Raw genomic sequence first — 13,239 nt, forward strand, 5'->3', positions numbered from 1 at the left:
TTAATTTACTTTAGGTTTTAAATATTAAAAAATATTTTTGAAGTATAGTTGATTTACTATCCTTGTTGTATAGTTGTTAATTTCTGCTATATAGCAAAGTGACTCGGTTATATTCTTTTTATTTTGATTATTACCAAATATTGAATACAGTTCCCAGTGCTACACAATAGGATCTTGCTTACCCATTCTGTACATAATAGTCTGCATCTACTAATCCCAAACTCCCAATCCTCTCCTCCTCCAATGCCCCCCACCCCAAACAACAGTTTGTTCTTTATATCTGTGAGTCTGTTTCTGTTTCATGGATGCGTGTTATACTTTAGATTGCACATATAAGTAATGTCATACCGTATTTGCCTTTTTCTTTTTGGCTTCGTTTAGTATAATAATCTCTAGGCGCATCCACGTTGCTGCAAATGGCATTATTTTGTTCTTTTTAATGGCCGAGTAATATTGCTTTGCATGTGTATACACCACATGTAATTTATCCATTCATCTGTCAGTGGATGTTTAGGTTGTTTCCATGTCTTGGCTGTTGTGCATAGTTCTGCTGTGAACATTGGGGTGCATGTATCTTTTCGAATTATAATTTTATCTGAGTGTATGCCCAGGAGTGGAATTGCTGGGTTATATGGCAACTCTGCTTTTAGTTTTTTGAGAAATCTGCATACTGTTTTCCATAGTGGCTTCACTAGTGTCCTTTGCCACCAGTAGTGTCAGTGGGTTTCCTTTTCTCTACATCCTCTCCAGCATTTATTATTTGTAGACTTTTTAATGATGGACATTCTGACCAGTGTGAGGTGGTACCTCATTGTAGTTTTGATTTGCATTTCTCTAATAATTAGTGATGATGAGCATCTTAACATGTGCCTTTTGGCCACCTGTATGTCTTCTTTGGAGATGTCTACTTAGGTCTTCAGCCCGTTTTTTGATTGGGTTGTTTGCTTTTTTTGAAATTTATTTTTATTTTATTTTGTATTTTGGGCTGTATGTCACAGCTTGCAGGGATCTTGGTTTCCCAACCAGGGATTGAACCTGGGCCATGGCAGTGAGAGCCTGGAATCCTAATCACTGGACCTCCAGGGAAGTCCCCCTGTTGTTTGCATTTTTGATATTAAGCTGTATAAGCTGTTTGCATATTTTGGAAATTAATTCCTCATTGTTCGCCTCATTTGCAGACATTTCCTCCCATTCCATAGGTTGTCTTTTTGTTTTGTGTACAGTAGGATCAGAAATCTTCGCAGTAGGGATACTGTGTTTGGTCGTGCAGGTTGTTCTTTGTCCAGTGGCTGCTGGCTGACAGTCTTGTTAGTAGCTGCAGTCTACTCCAAGCTCTGCTTACCAAGCTATGGGGGCGTATCTGCCTCGGAGCATGCGTGTTTGTGCATAATTTCTGCAAAGATCCACATGGGGTCATGAAAGCCGTGGCCTGCATCTCATGGCTTCTTTGTCCTTCCCCAGTTATGCCTTCTCAGGACTCTGACTTTCCCCAGAAGGAACATGAGAAAATGACCGAGTCTCAGGTAAGTAAGGCATTGCTTTCTGTCTTCTAAGGATTTTATTTCTCAGAGATTAGGGACATCTTTGTCCCTAATCTTCCTTGGAAAGCTTAATGAACACATCTTGAGTGCATGTTGTGTGCTAGGCTGTGTGTTTTGTTTGTTTTATCATCTTTGTTTCACAAAGCAATCTTTGAAAACATTAGGGAAACTTAAAATAGACAAACATAATTTATACTGCTACCCTGCTTACAAACTAGCTGTTTTCACTTTCTCATTTTCCTTTTTCATAGGCATTCACAACGATATATTTGCAATATTAGAACTGATGGGATATACTTATTTATTTGTTTAGAATTTTAGTGTGTTATTGATTTATTGGCTGTGCTAGGTCTTTGTTGCTACACACTGGCTTTCTCTAGTTGTGGCAAGAGGGGGCTCCTCTCTGCTTGTGGTGTGTGGGCTTAGTTGCCCCGCGGCATATAGAATCTCCCCAGACCAGGGATTGAACCCCTGTGCCCTGCATTGGGAGGCAGATTCTTAACCACTGGACCACCAGGGAAGTCCAGTGACGTGTACGTGTAAACATTAGATAAAGGTTTAATATCTCTAATTCTTATCAAAATTAGCAAGACAAACTAAGACCCAGTTGGAATATGAGCAAAAGAAATTAATAGACATGTCAAAAAAAAAGGAAAGTAGATTTATGAAGAAAATAATGAAGATAATAACTAAATGTGTGAAAACGTTAATAAATCTTTCTATTTATTTATTTCACTTAGATTCTTGAATTTTTTTTGTTTCGTTTTTTTAAGGCTTTCAGTTCAGTTCAGTCCCTCAGTCATGTCCAACTCTTTGCGACCCCATGAACCGCAGCGCACCAGGCCTCCCTGTCCATCACCAACTCCCGGAGTTTACACAAACTCATGGCCATTGAGTTGGTGATGCCATCCAACCATCTCATCCTCTGTCGTCCTGTTCTCCTCCTCTGTTGTCCCCTTCTCCTCCTGCCTTCAATCTTTCCCAATAAGGCTTTAGGTCCTAATTAACCTGTCTAGAGATTCAGAAACATTTGTACTCCTTCATGTGAAAGGTGAATCGGGAAAACCTTTTGAGAGGGAAACCTGCCATTATACTTTCAAATATTTTAAAGTGCGTATTCTTTGACTTTGCAATTGCTACTTCTTGGCTAAGGTCTCTGAAAAAGGATCTTTACAGCATTGATGATAAGTAAATATCTGTAACTAATTGTACTTTATTTGAATTGATTAAAGCTAAATCACCAGTTCTGAGGAATACTGTACTGTATGGTCACAAAATGAAATGAAAGAGATTATAATAAAACTGCTTGTTCAAATTTATTGAGCACTTATTATGTTCCAGGCACCAGTGTAAGTGATTTACATGTATTCACTAATGTGATCCTTTCAAACACCTTGTGATTTAGATACGATTATAGAGAGGAAATTAAGATAGTGAGAGGTGAGGGAATTTGCCCAGTGTCCTGTAATTAAAGCCTTGAAGTGTGAACTTAGCCTATGCCTTCACCAGCTGTGCGTGCAGCAGTTTCTGGACGTGGCTCATGCCTTTAAAGCACAGACCAGAAGCTGTGTACCTGTCCTGGAGGGTTGCTGAAGGCCTGTGAACTTTGCAGACATTAAAAACAGTGATGGAGTGGGGCGGTAGGGAGGTGACAGAATTGTGACTGAGAGAGAGAGACAAGTGTTGGGACTGAAAACTGCCTGGAGTCGCTCCAAATCAGTAACCGTTTTTGGGGTTCATCTTCTTTATCCTGCTTGATGCCTGTCCTTCTAGTGGAGGTTGTAAGATTGAGTTGACACGTGTTTGATGTTGTAGGAGGCCGTGACCTTCAAGGATGTGGCTGTGGTCTTCACGGAGGAAGAGCTGGGATTGCTGGACTCGGCCCAGAGGAAGCTGTACCAGGATGTGATGGTGGAGAACTTCCGGAACTTGGTCTCAGTCGGTGAGGACGGGCGCCCTCTGACCCTGAACCTCATCCCCCATGAGAGTCTCTGATCCTTCTTTGTTTGAAGGGTTGGACCTTTTAGCCATTTTTTTTTTAAAAACTGAAGGTTAGTTTTATAGTTACTATTTTGTTGTTGTGGTTTAGTTGCTAAGTCGTGTCCAGCTCTTTTGTGACCCCCACAAACTATAGCCCCCCAGGCTCCTCTGTCCATGGGATTTCCCAGGCAAGAATTCTGGAGTGGATTGTCATTTCTTTGTCCACTTTGGACCTTTTGAAATGGTTCCCTGACCTGGAAGACAGAGATGTTTCTAACTCACAGGTTTCTGTGGTCCCTGTCTACTTGGGCAAAATTCTGTCCAGGGGTGATTTTGTGTCCCTAGGTATGTTTAGTGATGTCTGGAGATAGTTTTGATTGTCACAGCTGAGGGAGGGGTGGTACTGGCATCTGGTGGCTGGCGATGTGGTTAAACCTCCTCCAATGCACAACACAACCCCCACCACACAGAATAGCCAGTCCAGAATATCAGTAGTGCCTCAGGTGAAAAACCCTGTTTTAGATGAACTAGAAATGCGCAGCTTAGCTTCTATACTTTGTCAAATATTTTGGTGGATCATGGAGTCACCTTAGGTCATTGTACTGGGATTTTTTTTTTTTTTTTTCCAATAAAATAGAATAAGAATAGAAACTGTCAGAGTTCCTTATCAAGACCCACTCACATTGCAGCAAAACCCATGACCGTTTGCATTAAGTAGTGTGACAATGTGGGAAATACGATAAAAACAGACATTGGCTAAATCTGATTTTATCTATATATAGTCGTGAACTAGATTACAACATTTCTTTTTCTTTTTTCTTTTAAATTGAAGTATAGTTGATACATTAATACAGTGTTGTGTTATTTTCAGGTGTATAGCAAAGTGATGCAGTTGTATATACATATTCTTTTTCAGTTTCTTTTCCCTTGTAGGTTATTACAAAACATTGAGTGTAGTTCCCTAAATTTATTTCTTATTACAGTTTGTGATCAAGAAGTTTTTGAAATATCACTCAAGGGTTATAGAATTTGGACAAAGATCTCTTTTAGCTGTGTGTTCACCTTAAATATATAAATCTGGCTTTTCCTAGGACATCTTCCCTTCAAAGCAGATATGGTATCCCAGTTGGAGACAGAAGAAAAACTGTGGACAATGGAGAGGGAAACCCAAAGAAATGGGCATTCCAGTGAGATCCACTCAGCTGTTACTTCAGGTATTAGTTAATCTGCTTCTTTCCACGTCCATGCCATTGTCTCTTGCCTGTGACAGCAGCCTCCACACTCGTCTCCACGCTTCCACCCTTGCACCCCTGTAATCTCACATGGTAGCCAGACTGGTTCTTTACAAAGCAGGTAAGACTATGCCATTCCTCTGCTCAAAACCCTCCCAAGGCCTCCCATCTCATTCCAAGACCTTCCAGTGGACTGCAGGACCCTACCTGACCTGGCCTCCTCACCAAGTTCCTCTTTGATCACCCGGCCTTTTACCCTTGCTTACATTATCCCTGCCATCCTGGCCCTTTTGGAGTGTTCTCTTCTGTTTCCTGGCCTTCGACTTGCTCTCTGCCTCGGTGTCCAGGCCCCCAGCCACTCCCTTACTCACTCAGGTCTTTGCTCAGATCTCATCTCATCAGACAGGCCTTCTGTGTCTGCCCAATTTACTGTCCCATCCTCTCCCCATTCTCCATGCCTTCACCCTGTCTTAATTTGTGTCTAAGCACTGATCACCTCCTGACCCAGTAACCTGTCTTTATTTCCTTGTTCATCATCTGTCTCCCTGTAAAAGTAAGAATTTGGGCAGTTGTATTTGCTGTCTCTGTTCAAAGCCTCTGATGGCCCTTCTGCGTGATAGGTGCCTACTACATACTTCTTGGGTGAAGAAATTACTCTAAAACTTACTATTGTTTGGAGCAGGGGTGAGGAAGCTCTCCTCACAGTTCCTCCTGACCTGTGACCCCAGCCTTCCTCATCCATGAAGTGCGCTTCATCCTCCAGATCCCCAGCCTCTCCATGGCCCTCGGTTCTCCTGCCCTCGCTCAGATTTGCTTTGTTCACTTCACTTTCTAACCGCCTTTTCCTTTCCCTCCTCTTCTTTCCTTTCTCTTTAATTTGAATATTCCTCATTTCTACCCATTTAAGCATATTAGATATTCATACAAAGTGTAAGTGTATATATTCCCCCTCTGCCTGAAAAATGAAGCAGAGAAGCTTATCTGCAGACATGATGGATGAGGCCCTGAATTCTGAGAGTCACCGATCTGCCTTCGTTTGTCCATCTCCCTTCTCAGGTCTACATGTTGCTTCACATTTGATGCGTTCAGGAATGTTACATACTTGCTTCAGTGGAAAGGTCTTGTTTTTCTTTTTTTTTAGATTGAAGTATAGTTAAATTACAGTGTTGTTACATTGCACACTGAACCTCCGGAATCATAAGCCTCCATATTGTCACACTTCAGCTTTGTGCCATAGACCAAGTCTTTCTCTTAAGAAATCTGGTAGCATTTTCTGCCCCCCCTTTCTCAAACTTTTTTTTGTAGTTTATTTATTTATTTATTTTTTGGACCTCTTCATCATCCACATGTTTCAGGATATAATGGATCATTTTGGAAAATTGTCTCCCCATGAACCTCTAATGTAATTCTAATTTCTTAATATCTTTCAATATGTAACAGTACATACTCAGTAACCTTATAAGATAAAAGCTGTTCACAGTTATCAGAATGTATCACTAAATTATCAAAAACTAGCCACACCAGGATGCCAGGCATTATAGTTCATCACTTCTCATGTAGCAATTTCAAGTTGGCTGCTTATGAACAGGAACTGCCTCATCCCTCCAAGCCAACTTCCCACTGAACTTCTAAATAGCCACTACCCAAGCAGTCATATGACATATATGGTAATTGTTTCAAACTGGATATTTCCAGAAGTCTAAGGGCATTGGCATAACCCATGGATATGAATGAGTTCTGATTAGGACAGAAAATGACAGAATTCCTAAATAGATTTTCCAGTGTAATTCACATCCTAGGAAAGAAAATTACAGAAGTTTTACAAAAAATCTAAATAGATTTTCCAGTATAGTTTGCATCCTAGTGTCATGATAGGCTATCACAGGTAACATGAGAAGCCTTCTACATGTTGCAATGAGTTCTCATACCGAGCACCCAAAATTCACAGGCTAAGGGCACTGCCCTCCAGGACTTCAGACACCAGCTTGGGGTTCCCAAGGCCTCACTTCTGACCAACTGGCTACAAATTCAAGTGTTTCTACAATAATTTGCTAGGACGACTCAGGACAAGCGCAGGAAAGCTCTCTATGTACAATTATGATTTTATTATAGCAAAAAGGATACAGACTGGTACTGGAGGGAGATGTGTAGGGAACCCTGGGAGAGTTCTTTCCTGTCTCCCTCTTACAAGGACCCTTGTCATTACTCTGGGCTCACCTGGAGAATCCAGGATAGCCTCCCCATCTCAGGATCCTTCATTCAATCAAACCCAAAGTCCTTGTTGCTGTGTCCATTAACATATCTGCAGGCTCCAGGGATTAGGGCATGGGCATCTTAAGGACATTCAGTTAGCAAGCCTGTCATACCCAGAAACGTGCACATACCTGTTGGGACTTGTTTAGTTTATATTTGACTGTAAGTTTCCATTTAAGGAAATAATCATTCAGGACTTGACACCCCCTTCAACATTTTAAGCCAGCGGCTTCCATACATTTAAAAAAATTAGTTAATTAATTTTTTATTGTGTTGGGTTTTTGTTGTTGCATTGGCTTTCTCTAATTGTGGCAAGTGGCAGCTGCTCTCTAGTTGTGGTGTGCTGGCGTTTCATCGTGGTGGCTGCTCTCGTGGCACACAGGCTCTAGGTCTGCAGGCCTCAGTAATTGCCGCTCATGGGCTCTGGAGTACAAGCTATGTAGTTGTGCATGAGTTGCATTGCCCCGTGGAATCTTCCCAGACCAGGGATCGCACCCGTGTCCCCTGCATTGGCAAGTGGATTCCTGATCACTGGACCACCAGGGGAGCCCCTTCCATACATTTTTAACTGTGATCCTCAATAAGAAGTATTTTACATCCCGACCCAGCATGAATATAATGCATGTGCATGTTTATGTGTATGTCTGCAGCTGAAACAAGCGTTTCACGTAGTGGTGCCCTTACTGCTTTTGATACATTTATCATGTTTTTAATCTTTTCTTTTTCCCCAACGTCACAAGGTATGGAATTGGTTTCACAGTTCTCTAAAACATGTCAGCAATTCGAAGTGCATGTTTTCCTTGTGACTGTTATTCTAGTGGGTCTAAGAGGGAAGAAAAAACTAGGGAGTATCAGTAAATCCAGTAAGTGCTGTGGCGGAACATAAAGCGTGTAAGGCAGATGGGAAGAATGGAAAGAGTGGGGAGTGGGGAGGAATTATTTTTACATTGGTTGATAAGAAGGCCTCATCCAACAGAGTGACATTCAAGCAGAGAACCCAAAGGGAATAAGAGAAAAGGCAAGCTTCACGGCTTCCTCCACAAAACACTCTTAAGTGGAATAGAACACCCCCTCTCCTCCCATTCGGGGTTGCCTTTGACGAGATCGGGCGCGTTCAGGGTGGTATGGCCGTAGACTCGGGGTTGCCTTTGAGAGTCTGCACTCCTCTCTCTTTCTTTCCCCCACCCAAGTTCTTTCTCAGCTGTCCAAGGTTAGTTTTCCCTTTTCCTGCTGCTTTTCACAGAGACCTGAATCACTCCTAGGTTTAAAACAATGAATGCTATTATCCCAACTGCTTCCCAGATTTGCTCTTGGAAGATTGTTTCTACCAGGACCTAAAATACTGTTCTGTGCCTGGACTCTGAGCTTTTGTAACCTAACTGGGTAGAAGCCCACTTGTCATAAGGCTGCTACGGAAAAGACGAGGGGACTTTTAATTGATGTTGCTTTTGTCTGAAGTGTGGGTTGTCTTAGTTGTCCTGCAGCCATCTGGTTTCAAATCTACCACCCTCCTATTAAACTGTTAGACATACAGTTCTAAATGGGTCACGTTTCCGTAAGAGTCTGCTGACCCCATTCTTCAGAAAGAATAACAAAAGGATAAACGATGTGGTACAGACATGACCCTTGCCCTGGATTATCAAGGCCTCATCCCATGGCCCAGGTGTGAAATCCCAATATTTCTAAACAAAGCATTTACTTGTCCTCATCTCTGAATATCTCCTTTTCTTTAGGCAACAAGAACCCAAATGAGATGGAGACTCTTGGGAAAGTCATGTTAAAATACCTCTCGTGTGAAGAGCTGTCCTGCTGGCAAATCTGGAAACAGTCCACAAATGATTTAACTCTGCAAAGGAAGAATTCCTGGTTCCTGCAAGGTGATTCTCTTCAAGTTTCTGAAGATGAGAACCATATAATGAATCATAAAGGAGATCACTTCGGTTGCCTGGAGAATCAGGAGTTGTTGATTCCGAGAGCCCAGGCTTCCTGTGGGAGTAGGTGTCTGAGCGAGTCAGAGAATCCAAGCAGAGGTGAACAGATGAACGTGAAAAATCACCTGCCTGTATGTGAAGGCTTCACAAAGAATTCACCACTGAGTGATCCTGGTAAAACTGATGCAGAACAGACGCCCTGCAAGGGAGAGAGACTGCGTCCCTGTAGAGTATGTGGGGAGGGCTTCAGTCATGGCACGGTGCTCCCAGTTCATCAGAAGGTTGACCCTGGAGAAAAATGCTCCCATCTGCAGACTCATCAGAGAATTCACCCAGGAGGGACTGTCAACAAATGTCCTGAATCCAGCAATGGTTTTTATCAGAACTCCTTTCACCCCCATCACTCTAACCCTGCAGGAGAGAAGTCCTACAGGTGTGACAGTTGTGGCAAGGCCTTTGGCAGCAGCACAGGCCTCATCATCCATTACCGGACGCACACAGGGGAGAAACCTTACAGATGCGAGGAGTGCGGTAAATGCTTCAGCCAGAGTTCCAATTTTCAGTGCCATCAGAGGGTCCACACGGAAGAGAAGCCCTACAAGTGTGAAGAGTGCGGGAAGGGCTTCGGCTGGAGTGTCAACCTCCGTGTTCACCAGCGGGTCCACAGGGGCGAGAAACCCTACAAGTGTGAGGAGTGCGGGAAGGGCTTCACGCAGGCCGCCCATTACCACATACACCAGAGGGTCCACACCGGGGAGAAGCCCTACAAGTGCGACGTCTGCGGCAAGGGGTTCAGTCACAACTCGCCTCTGATCTGCCACCGGCGGGTCCACACCGGCGAGAAGCCCTACCGGTGCGAGGCCTGCGGCAAAGGCTTCACCCGCAACACGGACCTCCACATCCATTTCCGCGTCCATACAGGGGAGAAGCCCTACACCTGCAAGGAGTGCGGGAAGGGCTTCAGTCAGGCTTCAAATCTCCAAGTCCACCAGAACGTCCACACCGGGGAGAAGCGATTCAAGTGCGAGACCTGCGGGAAGGGCTTCAGCCAGTCGTCCAAGCTCCAGACCCACCAGCGAGTCCACACCGGGGAGAAGCCCTACAGGTGCGACGTGTGCGGCAAGGACTTCAGTTACAGTTCCAACCTGAAGCTGCACCAGGTCATTCACACCGGAGAGAAACCATACACCTGCGAGGCGTGCGGCAAGGGCTTCAGCTGGAGGTCCAACCTTCATGCCCATCAGCGAGTCCACTCCGGAGAGAAGCCCTACAAATGTGAGGCGTGTGACAAGAGCTTCAGTCAGGCCATAGACTTCCGGGTCCATCAGCGGGTCCACACGGGCGAGAAACCCTACAAGTGTGGTGTCTGCGGGAAGGGCTTCAGCCAGTCCTCGGGTCTTCAGTCCCATCAGAGGGTCCACACCGGGGAGAAGCCCTACAAATGTGACGTGTGTGGGAAGGGCTTCCGATACAGTTCCCAGTTTATTTACCACCAGAGGGGCCACACCGGCGAAAAGCCTTACAAGTGTGAGGAGTGTGGGAAAGGCTTCGGGCGGAGCCTGAACCTTCGCCACCACCAGAGGGTCCACACAGGAGAGAAACCCCACAAGTGTGAGGAGTGTGGGAAGGCCTTCAGCCTCCCCTCCAACCTTCGAGTCCACCTGAGTGTTCACACCCGGGAGAAACTGTTTAAATGCGAGGAGTGTGGGAAGGGCTTCAGTCAGAGTTCTCGGCTTCAAGCCCACCAGAGGGTCCACACAGGAGAAAAACCCTACAAGTGCAACGTATGCGGTAAGGACTTCAGTCACCGTTCACGGCTGACATACCATCAGAAAGTCCACACTGGCAAGAATCTTTAAAAAATGAGAAACGCGTTTACAGCTTCAGTCAGGATACACACATTCAGGGTTTTGGAGAGTCCATGCTGGTGATAAACTATAAATCAGGGGTCCCCAACATCTAAGATCTAATGCCTGATGATCTGAGGTGGAGCTAAGGATGTGCTTGTATCATCCCAAAACCATTCCCCCTACCTCTGGTCCTTTGAAAAATTGTCTTCCACAGAACCAATCCCTGGTGCCAATAAGGTTGGGGTCCGCTGCTATAAAATATTGAGATGGAAAGGGATTCCTTCAGGTGCCTCTAGAAAGATTTGCTAGAAAGCAAATCCATTAAAATGGTTGGTAACATAGAACCATAGATATTAACAGGGAAAAAGTAGGTTGTAACCCTCTTGGTAAGATTCACTTGATTTAAATGATCTCTCAGAGTGAATATTGGAGAAGGAAATGGCAACCCACTCCAGTAATCTTGCCTGGAAAACCCCATGGACAGAGGAGCCTGGCAGGCTACAGTCCGTGGGATCACAAGGGTCAGACACGAATTAGCGACTAAACCATCCACCACTACAAAGTGAATATATGCCTAAAGATAATGCGTGAAAAGGATATTTGCCATATACTAGCTAGTTTTTTGGTGGGAGGGTGGGAGTCAAGGAAGACTTGGGGTTATTTTTTCATCAACTTCCATTTTATACTTATTTATAATGGCCATTATTTTTACTAATACTGTAAAACTATGAAAATGAATAAAATACTAAAAGTTTCATATAGCCAAAAATTCATAATATGATTTTATTTTATATGATAATATGAATTAAAACATGTATCTGTCACAGATGTATATGAAGGAATGTTCATTGCATCATTGTTTATAATAGCAAACATAGAAATAATCAGTTGGGTTGCCAAAGTATTTTATGATTTATTTATCTAGTGCAAATTGTTGTTAACGGATGTTGGAGAATATCCAGAAAACATTCACCTGGAGAAACAAAGCATGGGATTTTTGGGTGATCTCATTAAAAAGAAAAGGTAGGTATTTATTTTTACTGATCTCTGAATGATGGAATTTTGATTCATGTAAATTTTTTACGTTTCTTTAAACTTCTTGTTTTGAAATAATGTAACACATGCCAGAAACTGTAAAAACTCTCTGACATCTTTCATGTACCCTTTACTCACATTCACCAGTTAACATATCTGAAACATATTCTCTTAACGTATGTGAATGTGTGTGTATGTGCACACATATTGACACATACTTTTTAAAACCATTTTTAATTGGAGGATAACTGCTTTACAATATTGTGTTGGTTTCTGCCATATGTCAGCATGAATCAGCTATGGGTATACACATGTGCCCTCCCTCTTGACCCTCCCTCCCACCTCCAACCCCATCCCACCCTTCTCGGTTGTCAGTGGAACTTGGATTTGAGCTCCTGTGTCATATAGCAAATTTCCACTGGCTGTCTAATTTTACACCTGGTCATGCACATGTTTCAGTGCTACTCTCGGTTTTTCCCACCTTCTTCCCACACTGTGTCCACAAGTCTGTTCTCTGTGTCTGCATCTCCACTGCTGCCTTTCAGATTGGTTCATCAGTGCCATCTTTCTAGATTCCATATACATGTGTTAATATATGATATTTCTCTTTCTCTTTCTGACTGACTTCACTGTATTTAATAGGCTCTAGGTTCTTCCACCTCATTAGAACTGACAAATGCATTCCTTTTTATGGTTGAGTAATATTACATTGACATGTACTTTTTCTTAACCATGAGTATGTTCCAGTCCTTTTACCCTTTGCATCTAAATACCTAAGTATTTAGACATATTGATATAGTGTAAGAACAAGGAAATTTACTTACATATCTACAAGTATAGCACTCAGGAAAATTGAATATTGATATATAACATTGTCTAACGTCCAGACCTTATTCAAATTTATCAGTTCTCTCTTTCCCTTTTCTCCCTCCCTCTCCTTTTTATTTATTTTTTGATAGGTGACAACTAAAATCAACTTACGGAATCTTTAAAGAAAGGTCTATATTGCCTCCCATATAATTTAATTATTCACCATTTGAATATTCAGTTGTTGCTATACCAGTTACTGAAAATTTCCCTTATTCCCCACTATTTTGTAGTGCCACTTTTGAAGAAAATCAGTGATTTAAATATGATTAGATAGATGTCTTGACTCTCAATTCCCTTTGATTGGTCTACTTTTCAATTTTACTAATACCACACTACTTCAGCATAGCTTTGCAATGAGTCTTGGTATTTGGTAGAAGACATTTTCTCATCTTGTTCTTTTTAAGGGTGTCTTGGAAGCTTCCAGTTAGGATAGTAGGAGGTACAAACAGAACCCCCATGAAGTATTGTTTCTTAAAAAAAAAAAAAAAAAAACTGGAATCAAACCGTTCTAACCATTGGTTCACAGGAAAAATATGGGGAAATATTT

The 13,239-nt window shown here is 42.7% G+C and overlaps 1 protein-coding gene across 7 annotated transcripts in view; it reads left to right on the top strand.

Annotated features, from left to right (window-relative positions):
* The window catches only part of LOC133054487 (zinc finger protein 227), a 32,098-nt gene that overhangs the window by 2,837 nt on the left and 16,022 nt on the right, over positions 1-13,239 (top strand). For 6 of the 7 annotated variants that reach the window (XM_061139498.1, XM_061139500.1, XM_061139496.1 and 3 more), the window contains 4 exons: positions 1,462-1,523; positions 3,357-3,483; positions 4,613-4,735; positions 8,740-11,810. In XM_061139498.1, coding sequence (XP_060995481.1) covers positions 1,464-1,523; positions 3,357-3,483; positions 4,613-4,735; positions 8,740-10,796 — 2,367 coding nt within the window. In that variant the 5' untranslated portion in view covers positions 1,462-1,463 and the 3' untranslated portion in view covers positions 10,797-11,810. The remainder of the gene's footprint in view (positions 1-1,461; positions 1,524-3,356; positions 3,484-4,612; positions 4,736-8,739; positions 11,811-13,239) is intronic. The other variant, XM_061139503.1, reaches the window with a different exon arrangement.

This window comes from Dama dama, chromosome 4 (assembly GCF_033118175.1).
Source record: "Dama dama isolate Ldn47 chromosome 4, ASM3311817v1, whole genome shotgun sequence".
Classification (NCBI taxonomy): domain Eukaryota; kingdom Metazoa; phylum Chordata; class Mammalia; order Artiodactyla; family Cervidae; genus Dama; species Dama dama.